General features: G+C 42.0%; 2 protein-coding genes across 2 annotated transcripts in view; both read left to right on the forward strand.

The window, feature by feature from the left end:
- The first annotated feature begins 5,516 nt into the window (after nt 1-5,516).
- Nucleotides 5,517-15,692, forward strand: vps28 (VPS28 subunit of ESCRT-I). The gene is made up of 10 exons (XM_080734908.1): nt 5,517-5,549; nt 6,878-6,980; nt 7,196-7,224; nt 8,234-8,271; nt 8,400-8,489; nt 8,973-9,078; nt 10,619-10,720; nt 10,842-10,895; nt 11,661-11,752; nt 13,621-15,692. Exons 2-10 carry the CDS (start codon nt 6,941-6,943, stop codon nt 13,739-13,741), a joined length of 672 nt encoding a protein of 223 aa, XP_080591034.1. The 5' UTR covers nt 5,517-5,549; nt 6,878-6,940; the 3' UTR covers nt 13,742-15,692.
- Nucleotides 15,693-17,074: 1,382 nt separating this feature from the next.
- The window catches only part of mapk15 (mitogen-activated protein kinase 15), a 34,261-nt gene continuing 23,491 nt past the window's right edge, over nt 17,075-27,844 (forward strand). Inside the window, exons 1-2 of the mRNA XM_080734828.1 lie at nt 17,075-17,605; nt 25,169-25,267. Coding sequence (XP_080590954.1) covers nt 17,522-17,605; nt 25,169-25,267 — 183 coding nt within the window. The 5' untranslated portion in view covers nt 17,075-17,521. The remainder of the gene's footprint in view (nt 17,606-25,168; nt 25,268-27,844) is intronic.

The following is a 27,844-nucleotide window of genomic DNA, read 5'->3' on the forward strand; positions in this document are numbered from 1 at the left end:
CTGGAGCCCTCCTTGCCACCTGATTCCAGATAAGCGGTTAAAGACGGATGGACGGACGGACGGACGGACGGACGGACGCACGCACGGACGGACGGACGCACGGACGCACGGACGGGTGGTCTGTACTGGGTTGTGGACAAGCATCCGGAAGCCAAAGCGAAGTGAACGCAAAAGAGAATTTGGGGAGTTTTTGAAGACCAAGATGTGCCGCGCCTCTTCTGTATCATTTGAAGTGGTCTGAGCATAATGTCAGGGGGACCATGAGCGAGGGGGATAAAGATCAGAAAATCCCACCAGCGGCTCTATTTCCTGCAGCAGCTAAAAAAGTTCAGGGTCAGCCAAGCAGCCATGACCCACTTTTATAGGGCTACTACCATTGAAAGCGTGCTCACCTTCTCAATGACTGTCTGGTTTGGTCACACAACATCTCAGGACAAGACTCAGCTAGAGAGGGTAGTACGCCGAGCATAGAAGATCATCAGACGTAGCCTTACTAGCCTCCCCTCACTCTCATCACTCTTCTCCACAAGAATAATTAGGAAGGCTAATAAAACTAGACCAGGTCAACCTGGTTGTGCCAGACTCCCTGTCTGTCATCATCATTTATGACATCATGCCTTTTGTAGGCATGTCATCATCATGTCATCATCATATATACCCTTTATATAGAAAACCCGGACAGACCGACATTTGCTTATGTAGGCCTACCCATTTCATGGGTCTGGCAATCATAGCAGACAACTCTCATCCTGCACACTACCTCTTCAATCTCCTCCCATCAGGCAGGAGATACAGAAGCATTATAAGCAAAACATCCCGCTTCAGAGACAGCACCCCATAGCTATTAGACATCTGAACTTGCACTGACTCCTTATGCACTTATGTGGTAATATACTGTATGTATATAGCACTTTAAACTGCTGCTGGTGATTGTTTCCTGTTGTTTACTCTTGTGTGTTTATGGGTGTCCGTATATGTGCACTGTCCTTGTTTTTTTGGTTTATGTCTGAGAGTGAACCATGGCAAATTCCTATCCTAATTTACACAATAAATTGAATCTTGAATCTTGAATCAGAGGATGGCTGATGCTAGGCAGGCAGACCCTTTGGTGATAGGGTCCCTATCAGGGTACCCTGTGTCATTTTTATTACCAGCTTTAGCTGGTCAATAGAGAGACAGCCGATGACGTCGCAATCTCCTGCAAATTGCAGGAGATTCTGACGCCATATTTATGAGATATTATAATCATACCATTTATATATTGTTATAATATAAATGGTAAGACAGAATTCAGTTCCCAGTGGATTCCATGGACAAGGCCGCTGAACTGCTTCAGCTCCAGCTCCACCAGTGGCGTCAGTTCAGAAAAAGCTAAGGTATGGCAACATGACTGGTGTCTTGCACGCGCGCCTTCGCGTGTGTGCACGCACGCCCCTGTGCTCCACAATAGTCCACAAGCCGCAAGCTGGTATAAAAGGACTGTGTCATTTCTTGTTTTTCTGGGTGTGTCTGTCTGTCTGTCTCTAAAGGTTTACACAGGCACACATAATTGCAACCGTAGGTTGCAGTTTAGTATCAGAACCGTCACATCGTACAGACTGTACAGTATCTGTTCTGTATGGGTAATGCTTGTCTTTTTTTGTTGGTTGACTCCCACACTCTGACATCACACTTTGACATCACTGTGTTGTCAGGGGAACCAAATCCCTTTATGCCCATATCAAGGTCAAGGTCAAGGTCAAGGTATACTTTATTTGTCCACAAGGGATATATATATATATATATATATATATATATATATATCCATATATATATGGAGATCCCTGTGATGACAGGGGAACCAAATCCCTTTCATGCCCATATATGGAGATATGGAGATCCCTTTGATGCCAGGGGAACCAGGGGAGCCTTAAACGGACATGCCCCATCTTACATGTCCAGCTTTATAGACCCCTACATCCCTGGAAGACCACTGCGCTCCCAGGATGCTGGTTTACTGACTGTCACAAGTTATAATAAAATAACTGTTGGGGGCAGAGCACTCACACATCGTGCCCCCCATCTCTGGAATGCTCTCCCCCGAGCTGTCAGAGATGCCGACACTCTGGCCATTTTTAAATCTAGGCTGAAAACCCATCTTTTTACCCTGCATTTTGGTTTTCCCAATCTCCCTAGTTGTACTTTTACTCTAGTTGATTTTAATTTTACTGATCTGCACACTTTTGCAGCCGTGCTCTGCCACATTATTATTATGTTATTATTTCACCATGCATGCTAGCACATTCATTGTATTGTCTTGTTGATTTGCTACTAATGTTTTTGTTGTATCATATTGATGTTTATGTTGTATGACTGTTTTTAATCACTTGTTGTACTGTTGTGAAGTGCACAGAGACTCTATAAATAAAAATAAACTGAAACTGAAACTGAACCAAGTCCCTTTTATGCCTATTATGGAGATCCCTGGTTTCATCAATATTAAGCCCATATCTGTGATGGATCTCCATATATGGGTAACCGGTCTGATATACGTGACTGGCCAGATGGCCAAGACGTGGCGCGACCTCGTTGAGGTCGCTTTTTGCCCTTAGGCGTCTTGTATTATACTGGTAATTGTAGCCCTGGGTAGGCCACCCAGCCGGGTGAAGACCTTTCTAATTACTTGTGCCAGCAGAGCGCCTAAGTAGCTGCGATCGGCTGGCTACTTACTGTATGTATGTCGGTGTCCTTCTTTGTTTAAGCCCGTAGCCCAATCAGGGGCCAGCATTTCTGGCAACGTCATCATTATAACAGCCAATTAGGGACCAGCATTCCTGGTGATGGCAGTGGTGATTGCACCAGCACCTCATGGCGCATTCTGCTGGTGCACAAAGCGCAAGTTGGCACCTCCACAGAGTGCAGTTATAGTTTTTTTCCCCTTGTTGTTGTTGTTGTTGTTGTTGTTGTTGTTGTTGTTTAAGGGAATTCTAAATTGCATATCATTGCTGACAAGCTCACTGCGAGGCGTTGTGAGCTTGTAGATCTGCTATTTTTGGCTAAAGTTCTCTGAATATGGACACTAGGGTTCAAGTGTTTAAAAAAGGAGGGAAAAAAATAAGTTTCTACCACACAAAGAGGGTGCACCTGGAGGACCCCCTGTATGTGACTCTCTGAGGACCCCCTAGGGGTCCCGGACCCCTGTTCTCCACCGTCTCTGATGGCATGATGATGAGGCTCCTCTACAAGGTGCATGGAAACCACCTTCTCCGGGCCTTTCTATGCTGGCTTTGATTTCTCATTGTAGACATCAGCTGGAGCCATGGCTGAGATTGTGAGACCGACTGAGCCCATGGAACTTTTCCTTCTGTTCTCCTTCTGTTCTCCTCTATGGCAGTGAATGCTGGACCCTGAAGCCAACCCTGCAGAAGTCTCTAGATGGGTGCTACACCAGAATGTTGCGTGCAGTACTTAACATCAGCAAGAGTGCACATGTTACCAACAAGAGCCTGTATGAGGGAATACCAAGGGTTAGCGAGAAAATTGCTGCCAGAAGAATGAGACTAGCAGGACACTGCCAAAGACATCAGGAGCTTCCTGCCAGCAAACTGGTGCTGTGGGAACCAACACATGGGCACCGGTCACGAGGACGTCCCACAATAACATACGTGGATGTACTCATGAAAGACGTAGGAGCACAAAGCACCAACGAGCTGGCCAGATGTATGGAGAACCGGGATGACTGGAAGCGACGATGGAAGGCTCGTCTGAGGACGACCTAGAGAGAGATCAAAGACATGTTTAAAAAAGGCCTTTTAATGTAAAGAATGCCTTGGATTTATTTTCACATAACAGATGTAATTCTATTTTACTAATGTATTTGGGTACATTTTATAGAATTTAGCAATTGTTTTGTATCAATACTGCAATGTAGACACTCTCTGTTACAAGTAAGAGTCCAGTACATTTTCATTATTATTTGGCTTCAAAATATACTAATAATTATTGCATTATGCCCCGTCTGATGCCCCAAATCCCTTAAGGTTAAAGCTCCAAACAGCCCAGAACAAACTGATTAGGGTCCTGCTTGGTCTTTCTTCTCAGGCCCACCTTACTGCTTATCACCACATCAGAGTGGGGCGGCTCAAAGTAGCTGACAGAGTACAGCATCTTGCAATGGTCCTGGTGTACAAGATACACTACACCTCCAAGATACCCATGTACCTGACAAACTACTGGTGTACAAGATACACTACACCTCCAAGATACCCATGTACCTGACAAACTACTGGTGTACAAGATACACTACACCTCCAAGATACCCATGTACCTGACTAACTACTGGTGTACAAGATACACTACACCTCCAAGATACCCATGTACCTGACTAAATACTGGTCTACAAGATACACTACACTACTAAGATACCCATGTACCTGACTAAATACTGGTGTACAAGATACACTACACCTCCAATATACCCATGTACCTGACAATTACTTCAAAGCGTCTGTCAACTCCACAGCCAGGTGGAAATGATGGTTGTGTTCTTTTTAAGATCAAATGACAACTCATGTGTATAGTTTTAAAGTTAAAGGGGGTGGTTCATCTTACCCAATGGTTCATCTTACCCTGTTCTCCCCTATAGTGTTTTTATAACTGCAATATTATTGAATGTTTTCTTTGCTTGCTATTTATTATGTCCATGAATTAAATACAGAGGACTTCCAACGTAAAAAGAAGACCATAAAAGGTCTTATTTGGGATGTTCCTTTTAGGGCAGGGTGTTTAACTGTACTTGTACTTCTATTGTATTGACCATACTTGTACTGTTTTTGTCTAATAAAATAATCAATCAATCAATCAATCAATCAATCAATCAATCAATCAATCAATCAAACAAACAAACAAACAAACAAACAAACAAACAAACAAACAAACAAACAAACAAACAAACAAACAAACAACTTCCACTTTTGGGGGCTCCTCTATAATTTCTGTTTGTCATTCAATGTTATATGAGTTAAACAAAGAATCATTCAATGTTATATGAGTTAAACAAAGAATCATTCAATGTTATGAGTTAAAAAAGGATCTCAATGTAAATAAGCCATATGCTTTCCTGAGCTTATCCGTTTTAGTTGACCTTGTACCAGTGAACTGTACTGTCATGACACTGTACCTTTTCCTATGCAACCTTCTAATAATAAAGTCTTCAATCAATCAATGTTGTGCTTTTTAAAGAAACAGCTACCTCTGCGGTCACACAATTCAGTAGGTCACTAATGTCGATGTAACATCGTAATCTTGGAGGTCTTCCTCCGCCTGGATTGATTTAATCACGTTCATACAATTGTGGTAAAAAAAATATAAATATGAAATTAATATAAATTATAGAAAGACCGTATTTCACTTCGAGGGAGTGTTTAACAACATTAAATTACCATTATTATTATTATTATTTTATTTTTAATTATTATTTGATCGGGCACGTTGTGGACAGCTATACACTGTTGACGTCATCGGGGTCCTTGGTGAAGGGTGTGTTTACATTGTTCAAGAGCTGTGCTGTGGTGAGTTGATGAAACAACGTCTTTTTGGGAGATTTAACTCAAATAAAGCCGTCCTATTCATTCATTAACATGTTATACAATAACGTAGCGTTCACGTGTGACATAATGCATACATGTTGTGTGTTTCTCTGTTAACACTCATAATATAAGCGAATTCCACAGGAAATGTCAGCTAGCTATAGCGAGCTAGCACTGCTAATGTAGCTAACAGCACAACAACATCATCATGGAATGAGTAATACATTGATTGAATAATTTATTAGAAGTTTGCAATGGGGAAAAGTACAGTTTTACGACAGTACAAACCACTGGTACAAGGTCAACTAAAAGGAGATCTTAGTAAGCTTTTCGTGGGTCTGAGTCTGAGATAAGTAAGGATTGAATTGGAAATGGAATAACCGACCGGTTGGATGAATGTTGATGAAACTGATGATACTACCTTGCTTGTAGAGAGTCTAGAGACTGTCAGTGTTTGAGCTCAACAACGTCATTTTAGTGACACTGTTATTATGTTTCTTTGTGTCAGTGGTTCTCAACCTTTTCAGGCCGCGACCCTCTGAAATAATCATGTTTTATTCATTTTAACTGGGGACCCCCCACCCTGACGAGCACTGTGGAGGAATTACATTTTGTATAACACGGTTCTATTGGGAAAATAGCTGATCTACATGCTCACACCGCCTCGTGTTCTGTAGATCAGCTATTTTCAACATTTCTGCCTAATATTTGACAATTTGGCCGATGTTTAATTTGTCATTTTAGAGGTATTAAAAGGTCCTTAAATTGTCACTTTAGAAATGTGCAGATGCCCTCTATATACTTAAACGTTATGTTGGTTTGTTTACTGGTGAGTGAGAAAACAATGTTGCACATTAAGTTAATCATCTGGGGACCCCCCAAAATAATTTGGGGACCCACAGGTTGAGAACCAGTGTCTAAATAAGGCTACACAGTAAAATCCTGGGCACACACAGACAAACAGGGCCTCTTTTAAACAGCTTATAGATGTAGTATTGGTGAACTGGCCATTTGTATTACTATCTACTTGTGCTGTGTATTGAACCTTTTGTTTATTTTTCTACTATTTTTTTGTTATCATTTATTGTTCGTTGTCTTTGATTAGATAAACAAGTAAAATCCATCCCTTTTTCTCTTTATACTCGTTTCGGGAGAGGTCATTATTATCTGAGAACTGCTTCTGTTGTTGTTACAAATAGGTATTACAATTTCAGGCAACAAAACCAAACCATTTGAGTTATAGTTGCCTGTTTTCAAAGTAAACCGTTGTCTTTCTCTTCCTCTCTGTTTCTCTGTAACATTACTTTTAGTTGAACCTGAAATCCTGAATATTCAATATCAACTACAACTATAGTGCTACAGCGGCAGCAGCCATGTTCCATGGAATACCTGTGACCGGAGGCATAGGAGGAGGTAGATACTTTACCCAGAACGCATTGTTACGCCTTATTACTTGAACCATTATTTTATGCTTTAACTATTGAAAAATAGCAGATCTGCTATTTTCTCAATAGCTAAGGTACAAAATAATGCCAGGTCGTAATGGGTTTAATAACTCATATATCACTGCATGCCATATGATTTAAAAGGTAAAATAATCTAATGTTATATCCCTGCATTTCCCACAGCCCCGGCCAACAAGCCAGAGTTGTATGAGGTAAAACCTTTTTTTTTTTAAATACATACTTTCAGACTGTCTGAAATGTCTTGCTTATTGCTAAACGCCTACATTGTAAATGAAACAGCGTTAATCATTTAAATCAGTTCCTGATGATACATAGTAGCATACACACATTATGAATCCTATTTTCCTTATCCACGAAACAAAGTGACAAAACTGGTCTAAATCTGACACTCTTTAGAAGTGAAGCTAAAGAATATTTATATTTTTTTTACATGATCAGTTTCTCTGCTTCTTGATTAATCAGTTATCAATCCAGTTAAATGCTTTAAAGTTTACTTCACTTTTTGTTTACAGTTTTTGTATGGGTTTTTTTTGCTCTATGTGGTGGTGGGGAAAAAAAAATATATATATATATATATATATATATATATATATAAAAATGTGTCAAAATGTCTTTAAAAAAAAGGACATAACATGCGAAAAGTTTTGAAAAATGATTTAATAAGTGCATGTTTTGACACAATAAAGTATAAAAAAAAAAAAGTTTACTTCACAGACCATAAGTGTGGGTGCAAGTAGGGATAAGACGATATGAACATTTTATGTCACGATTATTGTGACAAAAACTATAAAAAAAAAAAGTGATTTACGATATCGCGATAATCAAAATCCACTATTCTTGGGCGGAACGTTTTCCAAAAAATTGTCGATCTACAATTGCAACACGTTTACAGGATTTAAGTGGTACCGGATATGCAGCTCGGCAAATAAAAGGTGAATTGATCCCAGTTCTTGACGGAGGACGATATCACGATAAATTAAATCTCCACGAAATGATTATAATAATAGTGATTATCGTCCCATCCCTAGGTGCAAGTTGATGCCAGTAACAGCCCGTTTGAAACATTGTAAAATTGTTCAGTGATATTTATGGTGCAAATGTAATTGGTAACCAGTTGAACCAGTACTTGTGTTGTTGAGGCCAGGGAATACTTGTCATGTTAAGCTGCTACTAATCACAAATTGATGCTTGTCACTTCAGGAGGTGAAACTGTACAAGAACGCACGAGAACGAGAAAAGTAAGTGTCTAATGTCTTACCTAATAATGATCAGGCTGATATGAATCAATGTCATTATATAATATGAATGAATACCTTTGCATCCCAGTGACTCAAGCTATGTCTTCTTAATATTATGTGTGTTTAAGGTATGACAACATGGCTGAGCTGTTTGCTGTGGTCAAAACCCTCCAAGCCCTGGAGAAGGCTTACATCAAGGACTGTGTCACGCCCACCGAGTGAGTTCTCGTGTGTGTGTGTGTGCGTGCGTGCGCACGTGCGTGCGTGTGTGTGTGTGGACGGTACTGTATGTATGCAAGTACACTTCACTTTCAAATATCTTCGCAATTATAAAACACTATAGTATTAGTAGCATTATGTAGACAGGTGCCAGGTTAATCTGCTGACCTGAGATCCTTTAGGGTGTATAGTTTGATATGCTGTTTAGACTGATGATTTGTTTACCCATGAAGATCCTAGATTACTGTTTCTATACATTATTTTACCTTGCTTACTGGATTAAGAGAGTCTGCTTAATGCCCTAAATTGTAAATTGAGTTCTGTGTGATGTTAATGTGTGTGAGTTGTATGTTTACAGGTACACAGCAGCCTGCTCCAGACTCCTGGTTCAGTACAGTAATAATAGTATTGTATTAACAGGTATACAGCAGCCTGCTCCAGACTCCTGGTTCACTATAATAATAATAGTATTGTATTAACAGGTACACAGCAGCCTGCTCCAGACTGCTGGTTCAATACAAGGCAGCGTTCAAGCAGGTCCAGGGCTCTGACGTGGGCTCCATCGATGACTTCTGCAGGAAGTACAGGGTGAGTTAAACTGACTGACTCTGGAAAGGGTCTCTTGAATAGATCACTAACCTCGCTCACCAGGCCTGGTCTTCGTTTACAAGACAGGTCTGTTGATCCGGTCTAGAGCGGATAGCATCCTACGTCATTCTGTAGTCAAAACGGACTACACTTTGGCAGGAATCGGTTTCAACCCAGTTAGCGCATGCGCAAGTAGTTTGCGCATGCGCAAGTAGGGGTTAAAACTGTTTCCAGTTTGGTGTTTCCTGCCAAAGTGTAGTCCGTTATGAATACAGAATGACGTAGAACGTCATCCGCTCCCGACCGGATCAAAAGCCCGAAATTGGAAGCCAGCCCAGGCTAATAGATCACTAGTTGGTTAATCCGTCTTCAACCGCTTATCCGGAATCGGGCCATTTCGGCCGTTTGTACCTTATACTTTGGGTCATGACCCACAATTCATGACCGTAGGTGAGAGTAGGAACGAGGATTGCTCGGTATACAGAGAGCTTTGCCCTCTGGCTCAAATCTTTTTTTCTTCATAACAGTGTGATTTAGCGACTGCAAAACCGCTCCCGCCGCTCCGATTCTCCGGCTGATCTCCTTCTCCGTCTTCAACGCTTAAAGTTATACTATATAACTTTTTTTATAAAACATATCTTAAAATTAAATCGCTAAAGTTTTAGAACCCCCACTCCGTTCATTTTCAGCCCCAAAAGCCTTTTCTTTATATGTTTTCTACTTAGCCGTGACAGGGGCGGGATTTCGCGGCAAAATGACGTCATCTGCATCATCCGTATACGTTGTGTATACGTTGGCCAATCACATTGCAGATCATACACACATGATACACTACCGACCATAGCTTGCTTCAACAGCTTTGTTTACACTGGTCTAGAAGTCTAGCCTGTAAACCTCCCCAACGCCGGTCCGCAGAGGGACACTACAGATGCGTGGCGACTTGGCGAGGCGGGCGAGGCGGACGCGGGGGTCTGAAGGCCCGGTCCGCGGCGAAAAACTCGACCGCGGTTTGCTATAACGCTACTGACCACTAGTTGAGCAACTTACACAGTATAGCTTTAATTCAACGCTGTCAGTCAGTTCCCTGTCTCCATATACTGTAGATATTGTTACATTGCGTTATAATATGTCACTATATGTTGTATCTGTAAACGGATGTGAATTCTCACGCGCCTAGGATTTTCTACCACCAGGTCAGGCACGGTAAGGCAAGGAGTAGTTCACCCCCAAAATGACTTTTTGTTCTATTGATTACTCACCCCGTGTAGACTTGAGTTCAATATCATTATTTAGTTTTTGTCGCATTCCTAAGATAATAATTTGAGGAGACTCTTTGTAGGCCCATTAATTCCGGATGGAGACCCAAAGGCATTTGGGTAATATTATTGACCTCAAGTCTCCATGGGCTAATAGTAATCTATAGAAAAAAAGTCATTTTGGGGGTGAACTACTCCTTTAAGGAGAATGTTCTGTTTTAGTTGGGCAGTATAGTGAAGAGTGACATAATAATAATTATTATTATTATAATACTGTCTCCTAGCTGGACTGTCCACTAGCCATGGAGAGGATCAAGGAGGATCGACCAATCACCATCAAGGACGATAAGGGCAACCTGAACCGCTGCATAGCAGACATCGTATCGGTACGTCTCTCTGTCTGTCTGTCTGTCTGTCTCAGTCAATGTAAAGACATTATGTCTGTAGTTATGTACTGTATACAGAGAAAAGATTAATCTCTCTCTCTCTGTGTCTCTCTCCCTCCAGCTCTTCATCACAGTGATGGACAAGCTGAGACTGGAGATCCGGGCCATGGATGAGGTACGCACCAGCTCTCCTCCATGTGATTACTGTGTTCATAGGCGATGCCTTGATAGGGAGGTAGGGAGTGCTCCGCTGTGTTCACTTGCACTGCGAGGAGGTGCCCAAAGTCAGGGGGATGAAGATTTACAATGCCGTCTCTAACGGGATGTAACTCGAACAGCGCTGAGTCGGCTCAAGCAGACTTCGCTTTAGCTGGCTCGGCGGTGTCTCACGTGACTCAAGCATAGACTGTAAAAAATATGATGGTGGGAACCCATTGGTTTCTATGCTGCGGAAATTATGTTTTGTTTTGCCCTTGTATGGGTGTCAACATTGTTTTTAATGGTACCCAAGCACAGGGATGCTTGGGTAAATGTGTTGAGCCTGCCGAAAATAAAGCACACAAAGAAGAATCATCACAAGCCTTTGATCACAAGCCCCTCCTACAGCATACCCTGCTTTAACATCAATTATAACATAAATTGGACCATATTTTCACAAAACGCATATCATGGTGATTGAAACGAGGCTTTAAACTATCAACACAGGAACCATAAAGTATTTATGACAATGTATAAGAATCAAATGTTTGGGGGGAAATGAAAGGAATTCTATGGAGAACATGTTGCTTCTGGTACCAGAACAGCGCAACTAGCAGCCAATCATATGGACTTTCAGTTCCATGTTTGCTTCATTTTAAATCCAGACAACAGGGGCCTCTTCACATCTTCATAATCGGCTGTACAATCGGTTGGTTCACGTCTGTGTGTCCGTGCATTGCAGATCCAGCCTGACCTGAGGGAGCTGATGGAGACCATGAACAGGATGAGCAACATGCCTCCTGACTCTGAGGCCAAGGACAAAGTCAGCCTCTGGTGAGTTACACACCGTTACCGTGACAACCTGGTGTTTATGTTAGCACTGGCGGTGCTGCCAGAGCTTGCTAGAGAAATGACAACAAGCCTAAAGGAAGCGACACCGCTGCGTGATAACACACAAACACACACAGGGCGGTCCCCAGCAACATGACTTGATGGCATTAGAACCACTTGAACCACCCATGCTGTACTGTACCTGAAAATAGCCGATCTATGGTGGTATTGAGTTTACAATTTACAATTTAGGCATTTAGCAGACAGTGTTTTGTATTCTGTGCGGGCCGCAACCGGGAGCCAGTGGAGGGAGCGGAGAAGGGGGGAGACGTGTGAATTTCGTGTGGTTGAAGACCAGTCGTGCCACGGCATTTTGGATCAGTTGGAGAGGCTTAAGTGCACATGCCGGGAGGCCAGTGAGGAGAGAGTTACGGTAGATTGTAAACCTTGGAGGGAAAAATAAATATTTGGAATATCTTTTATGACACAAAATATTCTCAGATGGGGGTCTGTGGACACATACATATTAATTAGGGGGTCGTGACATGAAAATGTTCATGGAAACTTTAGAATAATAATAATATAGTTACCTACTTTCTCCCGAGGGGGAAATTCAGTATTTTCAGCCCAACCCAGCTGATTCGCTGCCCAAAAGGAGCGTGTGAGCAGTTAGTGGTTAAGAGTCTTGCTCAGGGACACACATCCACATTGCTACCCTGGCCTGGAATGGAACCTGGGACAACCAGGGGCTCTGGTTCCCCAGGTGGGCTCCCTAACCATTCAGATATGGAATGGAACCTGGGACAACCAGGGGCTCTGGTTCCCCAGGCGGGCTCCCTAACCATTCAGCTATATTATTAGGTTGGAGCCCAAACAAGCCCCCAAAAAACTGAAGCGACAACAATGCATCTAAACTGCACCTCACAGAGTGAAGTGCTTCAATCCTAACCCTAACCCTGCTCTTCTGTCTCCAGGGGTGTCTAATAGGGGTGTCTTCAAAAATTCGACGATTCGACGCGTCGTTTTAAGCCCCCGGAATCGACGCCAATTGTTTGAGTCGAGCCGTCAAAAATATATTATTTTTTATCACACCGGTGCGGTATGAGAGCGCTGGACTGTCATGTTCTTCCTATTTAGTCCATACTTCCTACTGCTTGCAACTAGACTTAAAAATAAAACCAGTTCACGTGACTTGAAAGTTGCCTTGATCATATAACAAGGTGCTCTTATTTTGAAGTTAACCGCTTTGAGAGGAAATGCGTCGACTTGTTGTTATTCTACTTGTTAAAGCTGACCAAGAAGGAGCTGCGCGATGCGCTTTCACTTTCACTCACTGCCGCTGACTCGCTGAGTGTGGCTCTGTGGTGGTGGTCTAAGGCAGAGGACTGCGGTGGAGTAGAGGACTTCTTAAAAAGTTTTAGATTATGACAATTTGCTTGCATTGTGATGCAGCTGTGTGCCGTTCTACATCGACGCAGTGATGTTACATTATTGTTACCTTTAGCCTACTTTGGTGTTGTTTTTCCTCCTGAAGGAACAGGGCTAAATCGTTAGCATGTTAGCGCTTTAGCCCTGTTCCTTTAGCCTTGGAGAGGAATAAAATCATTACAACCAGGCAGTTTTCAAAGCAGAGAATCCACCAATCATAGTGGTTTACAACAGCTGTTGTACCGGTACTCTTATCAATGCGTCGCGGTCGCGCCTCCTCTCCAGTCATTAAAGCACAACTTATTTTATTTATTTTTTTATTATTTTTTTACACATAAACGATTCGTCGACGCGTCGGATTAACCCCCGCGACTCGAGTCGACTTGATAAATCCTGAGTCGAAGACAGCCCTAATGTCTAATAACCTGCTCCTCTGTCTCCAGGCTGACCACTCTGAACAGCATGCAGGCCTCAGAAGAACTAGACGACTCCCAGGTGAGACAGATGCTGTTCGACCTGGAGTCAGCCTACAACGCCTTCAACCGCTTCCTGCATTCCTCCTAGGCCTGGTCCTGGTCCTACCCCCCCCACCCCTCCCACTCCTCCCATACATCACATTACATCGGACTCTTTGCCTTCGACGTCTGACAAAGTCCTTGTAGCAGATGTCCTGTCTGTCAGTGCAGTCCTCAGTGTTCATCTAAACCAAGGGTCTTCAACAGGTGGTCCGGGACCCCTAGGGAGTCCTCAGAGGTGCTACAAGGGGACCTCCAAATCGTTGTGTGATAGAAACCTTTTTCTTTAATTAACCACTTGAACCCTAGCGTCCATATTCGGAGAACTTTAGCTAAAGATCTTCAACGCGAAGCGTTGTGAGCTTGTAGATCGGCTATTTTTGGCAAAGAGCTTTGGTGTAGAGGGGAAAAAGAGCAGACTAAGTACAGAGTGAAAGGTCACAATTATTAAGTATTGACAGTTCAAGTGGTTAAACATCTGAAAACACAAATTGTCATGAATCCAAAATACACTGATGATTGTGCTGTCAAACAGTGAAACTATCTGGAAGGTTGTGGGGGTCCCTGCTTCATTTCTCTCTCAACTAAGGGGTCCTTGGCCTGAAAAATGTTGAAGACCCCTCATCTAAACGCAGAGAGTGTACACTGTCTGTGTTCAGATGAACACTCAGGACTTTACAGCTTGTTTCAGAAACGGGAACACCCTACTTTTTTATTTCTTTGTGTCTCGGTGTGGCCGGAGTCAGCCGCCCCAAGTCGCTCCTTCTGTCCCTCTGCCCGGGCCATCATAACTATTCAGTGATTGTGGAACAGTTGTCTGGCTTCCTCAGACTAATCAGAATACCTCCTGAAAGAACATGGTTTAATCTAATCATACTGGAGATGTACTTGATCTATATCTGTTTGATTTGATTTATTGCAGACCAAGATCATAAGCTTGTGTCAATCCAGTGTTTAAGTAAAAGGAAGTAATAGTGGAGTGAGTTTGTTTTTTTCTAAATCTTTAGCCACTAAACTAAAGGGTCGTAGAAGTGTGCGGGGTAGAATTCGTGTCGGGCGGGCTGTGTTAACGGCATCTGAAGTCAGACCAAGATATTATTCAGTCATGTTAACAATCATCAGCACATTAACGGAAGCTTAGAAAGGATGGACCTTTTGATTTGAGGTGGTTTTAATTTAAAGATGGCCAGGGTGCACTTTTTTTCTCTTTTTTTTTTTACTGACGCGTCGGTCAGGTTAATGGTTTAATGTTTCTACTTTTGTTACGAACTACTTTTCGTGTACATTTTCTGTCTCTAGCGCTGTTTGTGTAATCATATTCTTTACTCGGATTCTTCTTTAGGAGTGAGGACTCAGGAGGTGAGGACAAAGAGTTGGTGGAAACGATCTGTATGTTTTCAGTCCTCCTCCTCACCAGTTAGTTCATCCTGGTTTATGGTTTCTATTCCCACCGTACCACGCTATCTCTCGCCTTAAAATAGCCGATCTACGAACTCGCAATGCGTGTGGAGCTTGTGGATCGGCTGTTTTCGGCGAGCGACACCATCGTACGTCGTAGCATAAGCATCATTTATGACTCTGTGGTACGACGGCGCTGCTGCTTGCCAACAAACCGATCTTCGAGCTATCAATGCGTCGCATGTATCGTACCGTGCGCCTTTCAAACACATCAAAAACCTCACCGGTATATAAGAATCGAAGGTCCTCACAGCAGGCTCTTCCTCAGACCTGTTGGCTCAAAACGTTATATAAGTCAACTTGCATTTGAGATACTGGTGTGCAGAATATATATATATATTTAGTATTCTTATATACATGTCTTTGCATTTGCAATGCACAGGGCCACTTATTGTTATGGAAGCTTGAAGATCTTGTGCTTGTTGGCAAAGGAAGCGGTCGTACAATGGAGCATAGAATGATTAAGGTTTAGGAGAACATATTTATTATTAAGACGTATCACTTGTAAATAATTCAACTTTTAATTGAAAAGAAAGCATGTAACACCTTTTTAGAAACAAATAAATGTAAAAAATTCAACTAAAGATTGTCTTGGCCTCCAATGCGTTTATGAGTAATAAGGGATTGTCCACAAAATACATTTTTCTTTATCCTACAATCATATTTTATCCTTGGTTTTGAACTGGAATTGTAGCATCGTCTTTTACAGATGTTTAGCGTTTAGCTTAATGTTAACATTGTTTTCTCACTCAACAGTAAACAGACCAAAGCAGTAAGTGTATACATGGTATCTGCACATTTCTAAAGTGAAGAATTAAGGACTTTTTAGAACTTTTTAGTACCTCTGGTCAAAAGTTTTCCAAATTGTCAAATAATAGTCCATAATTGTGAAAATAGCATATCTACAAGAGCTTGTCAGGGTGGGGGGTCCCCAGTTGAAATATGATTATTTTGTGGGTTATGTTAAGTACCACTGCACTATGCTATGGCCACCGACTTATTTTAATAGTTGAACATTTTGATGGATCAACAGGTTTGCTGGTTGCACACACATACAAGAGACAAGAGATTGTCAGTAGAAAGTGATACAAAGTAACACTGCTTAGGCTGCAATGAATCCAAATGCTTGAAAATGTATTTACAGGAAAGGTATTTCATTTACCGAAAAGGTATTTCACTCAAGAAAGACTGAAATTGAAAACTGCTAAAACATTACATCAGAACAAATTATTTTCCACTCAGCACAATTTTCAGTATAAGCAAAATATAGGCCTTGGCTGCCGCCTTGTGGTTATAATGGGACATTGCAGAATACATAAACACATTTTGGGCTCCTTCTTGTTGCTTGTTAGTTGTAGCCAGCAATGTAATGATGGATCCTACTGTTATTTATTTCTAATGAGAGAAAATAACATTTTGTTAAATGTTGAGGGGTTTAAAAGTAATACTAAGAAATACTATAAGTACAAGTCTGGTAGGCCTATTCAAAATGCACTTGAGTAAAAGTTTACAAAGCTATCGGCACGTAAGTTTTCTAAATCTACAAAATAGGCAAACCCAAGGTTTCAAACGTGTACTTCTACACACTATAATTGATGTACGTAACTTGTTTACTTTGAGAAGGGGGGGGGGGGGGGGCTAGGCATTCACTGGTTCTCCCAGCCTTAAAATGCTTTATTTTTTGCCTGATATTGTTCTACATAAAATGAGGCAACACTTTAAGACCAGAGCTGTGGGCGTTGTAACAGCAAGAAGAAGGTACCACACGGACCACACGTACATATTGAGGACCAGCGCACCCAGAAATGAGCGCATGTCTCTTTAAGAGGCATGGGGGACGGACACAGTGTAGCAGAGTGTGGTCACCAGGACAACCTGAACACAACGCTGTTTAACTAGTTGGTTACTGAGGATCCATGCCGTTTACACAGCTTTACCGGGCCTGTGGACTTTATCCTTTTATAAACCACTTGATTTGAAACAACCGGACCTTTTAATTCACCCGATCCAGCAACACCTGCACGGACGGACCTGATAAGATGTCTAACAACAACTTGAAGAAGAAACAGCAGCAGGAGGATCGCCAGATAAAACTATAAAGAAAAGATGATATGTATCCTTATAACACCATCTATATCAGACTGATGTTTGATCTTTTATAAACGACAGATATATTAAGTTGAATGATCTGTCGCAGTGTCACTGCGTTGCCAAACAACTCACTGTTGTTGAAAACACCTGCTTCACTGAGGAGGAGGAAGTGGAGATATAGCAGCCTGCTGTAAAAAGAAGAACAGATTTTTATTTCTCTGCATGATGAGGTGCAAATGACCAGAGAGAGAGAGAGAGAGAGAGAGAGAGAGAGAGAAAGATGAGCAACAAAACATTCTGCGTCTCGGAGGTGGAGGAACACATTTCCCTGAAGTATGAGATCAAGAGGAGGCTGGGGAAAGGAGTGAGTACAATGAAATGGTGTCTTTTTATTTAAATCCTCATCAGTGTGTGTGTGTGTGTGTGTGTGTGTGTGTGTGTGTGTGTGTGTGTGCGCGCTCGCGCGCGCGCATGTGTGGGCGCGTGTGTGTGCCCAGCTTGGGTAAACATGCACTTTGGCTGCTGTTGCTACTGTTGTTACTGTGTGACTGTGTGGAGAAACAACAAAACCAAGCCAACACTCTCACTTCACATCCAATTAGTCTAGTCTAGTCCATTGGTTCTCAAAGTGGGGTCCGGGGACCCCCAGGTGTCCTTGAGGGAGTCCCAGGGGGACCCCAGCAAAATTATAGTTATAGGAACCAAATGGACTCTTATGGGTCTGTTACTCAGAGAGTGTACGAATGGAACCACCACTGTCAGAGTTAAATTAACATTGATTCTACAATATAAATTGTGGTCCCAAGGATAGAAATGCCATCAGATGGGGGTCCGGACCGTAGCCTAATGCATGTCAAACTGGGGGGTCCTTGAAATTAAAACGGTTGAGTCACTGCTAGAGCCGTAAAATAAATCTTCTCTCATGGGGAGTCCCTGGCATTATCTTTTCAAATGGGGGTCTGCGGGCTGATAATAGTCAATTTGGGGGTCCTTGACATGAAAAGGTTTGAGAACCACTGGTCTATTCTATAGGGCAGGGGTCTTCAACGTTTTCAGGCCAAGGACCCCTTAGTCAAGAGAGAGATGAAGCAGGGACCCCCTGAACCCATAGATACCAGATAGTTTCATCGTTTGACAGCACAATGATCAGTGTATTTAGGATTCATGTCAATTTGTGTTTTCAGATATTTAACCTCTTGAACCGTCAATACTTAATAAACTTGACCTTTCACTCTGTACTTAGTCTGCTCTTTTTCTCCTCTACACCAAACCTCTTTGCCGAAAATAGCTGCGAGGCGTTGTGAGCTTGTAATTCTGCTGTTTGGCTTAAGCTCTCAGAATATGGACAGACACTAGGGTTCAAGTGGTTAATATAAAAAAGGAGAAAAAAAAGCTATCACACAAAGATTTGGAGGACCTGTAGTAACTCTGAGGACCCCCTACTAGGGGTCCCGGACCCCCTGTTGAAGACCCCTGCTATAGGGGTTTGACTGACTCCTTTTTGACCTTGAAGTAACATGTTTTTATTTTCTTGATAGTCAGTGCAGTGCCATGTCAACATTACGTTTCATTGTGTGACACCACATCATAATACATGTCCAACACATAACGTTGTCCATATGATAGCAGAGTGACTCAAGGCTAATATCTCCCCGGGTCCATAGGGATATCCCTTTCGGCTAGCGGTTAAGACATTAGAATTCCACCTGGGAGACCTGTGTTCGAATCCCAGGCGTTACACATATGCACAACAACCTTTATTTCTTCTTCGCATCAGGATGTAATGATCATTAACCTCATCTATCTCTCCCCAGTCAGGAGTTTAGAGTTTGAATGTAAAAGGTGCATTTATATACAGCACCTTTATCCAAGGTGCTTTACATAGATTGTGCATTACATTCTCCCATTCACACACCGATGGCAGAGGAAACCATGCAAGGCACCAACCTGCTCACCGGGAGCAACTTTAGGGGTTCAGAGTCTTGCTCAAGCACACCTCGACAGTAACTCTGGGGGAGCCCGGGATCGAACTGGGAGCCGTCCAGTTGCCAAGCGGCCACTCTACCCTGGAGCCACTGGCGTATCCGGCCCTATGCCGGATGTAGAAGTATGTGCAGAATGAAATTAGTATACAGATTTGAGGAGACTTAATTTAATTGACTATATAAAAAAAAAGAATGTCAGAGAGGCAGGAGCTGACATTTCTAAAAGGGCCTTTTGGTGGAAATGTTGAAAATAGCAGACCTCCAAACTCACAACTTGTTGCACGGGGTCGGCTATTTTCGTTGTTTGATACCACACTGAACTAAGCGTAATCAAGTGAATACTGGAGATGTGGCGTAACGGCATGGATTTCTACACAGTTCACAATTCTTTCAACATAAGATGCTGCATTCAAGTTCAGGAGAGTTTGGACAAGGCAATTCTCTTGAATGCTGCCTTCAGGTATGGCATGGAAAGAGGGGCATTTGCATTTCTTTCACCATAGTAAAAACTGCATTCATGGTCTGGAGAGGGCACTTTTTACAGACGGATAAAAGGGCAGGGACTCAAGCCTCAAGCCTTAGAATAAAAATCCTCTCACACTTACAGTGTGCCAGTGATCACCCTCCCCTCTGTGGCAATGTTGGCACCCGTGCCTATAAGGTTGCCGCCCTGTACCCCAGATTTAGTCAGTGGTTCAAAGTGGGGTCCAGTTCCTTTAGAGGGATATAATTTAAACAGATCCTCACAAGTGTGCAAAATGGACCCTAACAGGTCCATTTGGTTCCATTTGTACACTGTCAGAGTTAAAGGACAACTTTAGTTTTTTACAACAAGGGTTCATATTTTAGATTGTAATTAAAGAATATAAAAGATGAGTGTTAAAATGATTTCATTTACTTCTTTCTATTGTTTTAGAGATTCTTATTCCAGTGGTTGGGGGCATGCGTACAAGTGGCTAAATATGTCATTTTACACAGAATAAGCCCATTCCCAAGATACAACCTTTCATGGTTGGATGTGACTTATGGGGGCTAGAGGTGTTACTGTAAATAACAATAAAGAAACTGCTGGCTTATTGTGTCTAAAAAGACATATTTAGCCACTTGTACGCATGCCCCCATGCGTACGCATGCCCCACATTTTAGCACGGTAAACACAATAAAACAATAGAACGAAGCAAATGAAAACATTTTCACACTCACTTTTTCTTTTCTCTAATTACAATCTAAAATATGAACCCTTGTTGTAAAAAACTAAAGTTGTCCTTTAAGTGAGGTCCTAGATTGTCCAAAGTTTGAGAACCACTGCATTGAGTGACCAAACTCAATGCAGTTCTGGCTCAGGTTCATGTTCACCCTTTCCCCTCGTTCTTAAGACCAATTCCTCTCTAATTCCTCAGTGGAATACCAACAGTTCTACACAAGAGCTTTATATAATATAATAATACTTTATCTGAGGACTAGCAGGAGCTTAGCTGGAGGACTGCCAAGGCCATAATCCAAGGGTTATTGCCGTTTTATTGCATGTATTTATTGATACTGTAGCTGCCCTGCTTGCACTGGACTCCTAATAACAGGCCACAGGGGCTCAGGGGTAGAGTGGCCGTCTTAGAACATGGAGGGTTCCCGAAGGGTTCCCAGTTCGATCCCGGGCTCCCCCAGAGTTAGTGTGGAAGAGTCCTTGAGCAAGACTCTGAACCCCTAACTGCTCCTGATGAGCAGGTCGGTGCCTTGCATGGTTTCTTCTGCCATTGGTGTATGAATAGGTGAATGGAATGCGCAATCTATGTAACTTGCCTTGGATAAAGGCGCCTTATAAATGCACCATTTACCAGGTATAGTCTTTTAAAAGCACATTTCTGTTTTAATTTCTAGAGCACATCCAAATATTGTTCATTTCTTTGGTTGATATATTGATTGATTGAATATTTTATTAGCAGTTCGCATAGAAAAGGCACAGTACAGATACAAGGTCTACTATTAGGATTTAAACCCCAAAAGGCACCATGGCTTGTTTACATTGGGGTCCTTTTGTACTCATTTCATTGAGACATTAAATGACAGATAAATATACAACAAAACCTCATATAACAGTCAGAAATCAGAAGAAAAAAGTACAGTAAACAGGTTGGGGGTCGAGGGGTAACAGTAGGCTTTGACCTTTTACAGAGTTGAAGGAATAACCACCAACACAAGAACAGTTACTTACTAGCCTTTATACTCTATAAGCATAACTATAACAAAAAGGTGTAGGCCTATGCTATTATGTGTATTGTTGTAAATGGTTAGCACTTTAATTATGATTGTGTGATTTCACTATTCTTTATTGATTGATTTATTGAAGAATTTATTAGAAGTTTACATAGGAAACGTACAGTTTCATGACAGTACAGTTCACTGGTACAAGGTCAACTAAAAGGATATGCCCAAGAAAGAGATTTTTTTTTAAACCCATATAACATTGAATGACAGACAAACAGAACACAGTACTATGATAGATATTTAACTCATATAACATTGAATGACAGACAGACAGAACACAGTACTATGATAGATATTTAACTCATATAACATTGAATGACAGACAGATAGAACATAGTACTATGATAGATATATAACTCATATAACATTGAATGACAGACAGACAGAACACAGTACTATGATAGATATTTAACTCATATAACATTGAATGACAGACAGATAGAACATAGTACTATGATAGATATTTAACTCATATAACATTGACTGACAGACAGATAGAACACAGTACTATGATATATATTTAACTCATATAACATTGAATGACAGACAGATAGAACACAGTACTATGATATATATTTAACTCATATAACATTGAATGACAGACAGATAGAACACAGTGAAGAAGATATCATCAGAAAAACAGTCGTCAAAAAAACAATGCAACATAAATGGTATTTACAATAGAAAGGTCAGGGGGAGGTCAGGATAAGGATTGTTTTCATTTATCAGTTTGGAGTAGCAGCCTCCTCTAAGTGGCTTTTCACTGCTGTTTTAAAGGAATTTATGGAATTTACTTTTCTTTAAGGCCTTCAGTAGCTTGTTGTTTGTTACACAGTCATGGAACGTAATAAATAATGTCTTTATAATCCTGCAGTCATGCTGATGATCATGTTCCCCCATGCAGGGATCAGGTTACAAAGTTTGTTTAATGTCAGATTATCTGTGGAGATAACAGGGTAAACAGAAGGTTATTATGTGAGGAGATAACAGCGTTAATAGGAGGCCAGCTGGCCGGTGGGAGCTGCTGTCACATCATGTGTTATCTCACCTTACCTGAAGCCATGGGGCCAGGGGAGCCTTCCCATTACACAGCTGTCTGTCACACAGGCACCCATGAGACATTACAATTACAGTTACAGTAGCTATTAGCTAAGGCACCCGTAGTAACCCGTAGCACGCTCCCAAAGACTTGAACAATACAAACCAAACAGTAATCATACAACATAATTGCAATAACATAATAAAATAATAAAACCCAAGTTACAGTACAGTAATGAAAACAACAGTTACAATTACAGGCAGCAGAACAATAGAATATGTCACAGGGAGATAGAAAGGCTATTCTATAAAAATGGGTTTTTAAACAGGATTTAAAACTAGTTAGTGATGTTGTTAGCCTGAGTTCCTCTGGTAAACTGTTCCACAGTTTGGGGGCCTTTACAGTAAAGGCCCTGTATAGGCTCTGTCTTCACCTGCAGGCAGGTGATAAGATTCACACTGCCAAGTGCAGAGGACAGTGTTACTGCATGACGCTGCAAATTTCTCTGGGAGAACAGGTCTGAGTCTGCAAGCACGTGCACACATAGACATCATAGGCGGCTTGCCTTGAGCCCCCGCCCTTTTATCCGTCTGTAAAAAGTGTCCTCTCCAGACCATGAATGCAGTTTTTACTATGGTGAAAGAAATGCAAATGCCCCCTCTTTCCATGCCATACCTGAAGGCAGCATTCAAGAGAATTGCCTTGTCCAAACTCTCCTGAACTTGAATGCAGCATCTTATGTTGAAAGATTTGCCCTCTCTGTGTAGAAATCCATGCCGTTAGGCCACATCTCCAGTATTCACTTGATTATGCTTAGTTTAGTGTGCTATCAAGTACCGAAAATAGCCAACCTCCAAGCTCCGCTATTCTGATAGGTCTGCTATTTTCAATATTTTCACCAAGAGGCCCTTTTAGAAATGTCAGCCCCTGCCTCTCTAACATTCTCTGCACGTCCCTGCTGCAACACATGCAACTATGATGCATGAATAGCAGCACCATGTGGGAGTGAAGGCACAGTGACATGCAGTCAACGAGAGAGACAGAGAGAGGGAGCAAGCGAGGGAGAGAGAGAGGTGTTTCATCCAGAATTAAAATTGACCAAAAGATAGAAAAACAAACCCTGAACCTATAAGCGTTCTGCTTAATAAGTGCTTGTTGTAGGCCCTCTGTTTATCTTTTGTGAGATCATCAATAAATGTCTTCTTGCATAATGTCGGTGCAATGCCATTAATTAATAATTACTTTGTTGATACGGTGCTTAAATGTTGAAACATGCTGAACATTCATTGTAAAATCGTACCATTTTATACTATTGGCAAACTGTTAAAGGGGAATACCACTCATTTTCCACTATTAATATAATGCCCTGAAAACCATGTTGCAAAAACTCACCTTTCAGGAGGCCAGAGAAGGAGGTAGTTATCACTTCTCCCATAGACAGGCGAGAAGTGAGCTTACCGTAGCCCCACCCCCTTGTTCCCCCTATGCTGTACATAGTGTTTTTATAACTGCAATATTATAGAATGTTTTCTTTGCTTGCTATTTATTATGTCCATGAATTAAATACTGAGGACTTCCAACGTAAAAAAAAATAAAATAAGAAAAAAAAAAATACCGTAAAAGGTCTTATTTGTGATGTTCCTTTTAGGCAGGGTGTATAACTGTACTTGCACAATAATCAATCAAAAAAAATATACCTTAGTTGTTGGAAATAAAATAAGAAACAATCCCCCCCTTCTGTGTTGCTTAGAACTGGAGGATTGATTGTGGGGTCATGTGATCAGTGACATCTGATCAAACTAACATCTCGGCTGTCTCTGTGTCCTACTGTATGTGATAAAACTAACCGTGAAGCCGTGGTAAAGCCCTTAATCCCTCTATACTTAGTAGGCTAATACTAAGGTGACCGGGCTTGGCTCTTCTTTACTTGGTTCGCTATACATAAAATCTCTTCGCCGAAGAGATTTCCGTGATCTTGTAGATATTTTCCCCCCGGGATATGGGATAGGGAGGAGATGCTAAGGTTTTTATATTTTACCCCAGGGATATGGGATAGAGAGGAGATGCTAAGGTTTTTATATTTTCCCCCCGGGATATGAGATAGGGAGGAGATGCTGAGGTTCAAGTTCATGGTTCAAGGTTCTTTTTATTTTGTCACCCGTGGGAGGAGCTCTTGTTGGAGCTGCAGGGACTAAAAACTGCATTACATAAAAAGTATAGAGAACAACGCTAGAAAAAAGACAAAAGGACGTTACATAAAGTGACACATCATGTACAAACACTGCTGGAGCCCCCAGAGGGACCAGAGCTCAGTCAATCTGACCCTGTGCCCTCTAACACTGATGCACTTCAGCTCAACTCAGCATCTACAAATGCTGCGAATCGCTACAAAACCTGCAAAGTTAGTCATTTTGAGCATGAACAAGTTATATTAATTTTGGCAATGATTGTGCATGTTCAAATGATGTAAACTTTACTGAAGACCATTTTCAAAATGCTTGTGTGTGTGTGTGTGTGTGTGTGTGTGTGTGTGTGTGTGTGTGTGTGTGTGTGTGTGTGTGTGTGTGTGTGTGTGTGTGTGTGTGTGTGTGTGTGTGTGTGTGTGTGTGTGTGTGCGCATGCGTGCGTGCGCGTGTCCCAGGCCTATGGCATCGTGTGGAAGGCGGTGGACAGACAGACTGGAGAGATTGTGGCCGTGAAGAAGATCTTTGACGCCTTCAGAAACAGGACAGACGCCCAGGTGACCTGGAAACAACATTAATACATCATATTTATATAATAACACTAGTAAGACACCAAGACTGGGTCACGCCATGTCTTGGCCGTCTGGCCAGTTATGTATATCGGACCATTTGCCCATATATGGAAACCCCTGGTACCCATATACCGGTATGGAGATCCATGTACTGTATATGGAGATATGCTGTGAGAGCCCTATGTATTCATTATGTGACAGTCCTATGATGTCTATGACATCTGACATCATACATACAATCCATTTTATGCCCATACATGGAGATCCCTGTCTGTAGAACCAGCCACACAGATATGGGCTGTCTTGGCCATATATGGATTCTGTTGGTGTGGTATGTGGCCGATGTGGCCTCCATATATGGGCATTCCCATATGAAGTCCTGTTAGATATGGGCTTAATATTGATGACATCAGGGATCTCCATTTATGGGCATAAAAGGGATTATGTTAATGTGGTATAATATAATAACATCTATCTATAAATGCGACAAATCTCTGTCTGTTTGTTTGTTTGTTTGTAATCCGCGTATCTCGAGAACCGTTCGTCCCACCGGCTTCAGATTCGGCACGCGCGTTCCCCGCCGCCGCGCGGAGTGCAGTGCCGGGCCTCGACCCGACCCGACTCGCGGTTTTCCGAAACCGGCGCGAAACGTTCGGAATCTCCTTATGCGGAGCTGATTGTTGACATCAGGCTGTTCCGGAGGAAGCGCTGACTCATTGTGACATCACTTCATAAAAGGCTCTGACATCACGTACACCACATGAGTCAACAAAAAATCTCTGTGAATGTGTATGTATGTATGTAATCCGAGTATCTCTAAACCATTCTTCCCACGTTCTCCATATATGGGCATAAAATGAATGCCCGTATGCGGAACTGATGTCTGACATCAGAGTTTTCCGCAACCAGTACTGTGTGTGCAGAGATCTCCATATATGGGCATAAGGGGTATGGGCATAAAATGAATCCCCGAATGCGGAGCTGATGTCTGACATCAGAGTTTTCCGCAACCGGTACTGTGTGTGCAGAGATCTCCATATATGGGCATAAGGGGACAATGGCAAACAGATGGTCAAAACGGGTCCTATGACAACAGGTATATTGGGGTTTGCATTAAAGGGTGGGGACAAAGGCTAACAGAAGGCAAACAGATGGTCCAAACGGGTCCTATGACAACAGGTATATTGGGGTTTGCATTAAAGGGTGGGGACAAAGGCTAACAGATGGTCAAAACGGGTCCTATGACAACAGGTATATTGGGGTTTGCATTAAAGGGTGGGGCAGGCATAAAATGGACGCAAATAGACAGATATCTCCATATATGGGCATATGGGCATAAAATGGACCCAGAACTATATCTGCAGTGATCTCCATATATGGACATAAAATGGACGCCGACAGACAGACAGATACAGATATCTCCATATATGGGGAACTGATGTCTGACATCAGAGTTTTCCGCAACCAGTACTGTGTGTGCAGAGATCTCCATATATGGGCATAAGGGGTATGGGCATAAAATGAATCCCCGAATGCGGAGCTGATGTCTGACATCAGAGTTTTCCGCAACCGGTACTGTGTGTGCAGAGATCTCCATATATGGGCATAAGGGGACAATGGCAAACAGATGGTCAAAACGGGTCCTATGACAACAGGTATATTGGGGTTTGCATTAAAGGGTGGGGACAAAGGCTAACAGAAGGCAAACAGATGGTCCAAACGGGTCCTATGACAACAGGTATATTGGGGTTTGCATTAAAGGGTGGGGCAGGCATAAAATGGACGCAAATAGACAGATATCTCCATATATGGGCATATGGGCATAAAATGGACCCAGAACTATATCTGCAGTGATCTCCATATATGGACATAAAATGGACGCCGGCAGACAGACAGATACAGATATCTCCATATATGGGCATAAATGGACACAGGAAAACAGATGGTCAAAACGGGTCCTATGACAACAGGTATAATGGGGTTTGCATTAAAGGGCGGGGCATTCATTCTCTATTTACATCGTTCCCGAGTTGGCCAGGTCGCCGACTAGACGCTGGGCCGCCCTTCTAGTACTATATAAACAGGACACATGTGACATGGATACATCATATGTTGTCAACAACAGAAAAAGACCAGATAATCTTTATTGACTCTTTACTGACAATATTATAATGTGTGATGCATGTCTAGTGCTGATTTTGATCATATCCAGACTCTTTTAAGGGCTAAAAAAAGAATGAAATGAAAAGAGCACCTGTGCTGTACAATGCATGTCTTCATCCTCAGTACAGTATAAGTATAGATGTCAGCAGGCCTGGAATTTCATCATTTTAGGGGCAAGGCCACTTGACCTTTGGTGTTTTTTGAGGGCACAAAGGCCAAATGCCAGGGCAGGAAGGCCATCAAATAAAGAAGATTTTATAAGATTTTAGTCCATTGAAAGAAAGTGTTCTGTTGAAAGTAAGGGTTAGGGATGATAACCTAATCTGCAGTGAAATAGATAAATGATGATATTTACAATCTGATGAATCCATGCTCAGCCCTGCACCAATCAAAGTCACT

The sequence above is a fragment of the Nannobrachium achirus genome (assembly GCF_963921795.1).
Source record: "Nannobrachium achirus genome assembly, chromosome: 10".
Lineage (NCBI taxonomy): Eukaryota > Metazoa > Chordata > Actinopteri > Myctophiformes > Myctophidae > Nannobrachium > Nannobrachium achirus.

Coding starts and splice junctions, on each gene's coding strand:
- vps28 (XM_080734908.1), top strand. CDS start 6,941: ATGTTCCATGGAATACCTGTGACCGGAGGCATAGGAGGAG. Junction 8,490..8,972: donor GACTGTGTCACGCCCACCGA/GTGAGTTCTCGT, acceptor TTGTATTAACAG/GTACACAGCAGCCTGCTCCA. Junction 11,753..13,620: donor AAGGACAAAGTCAGCCTCTG/GTGAGTTACACA, acceptor CTCTGTCTCCAG/GCTGACCACTCTGAACAGCA.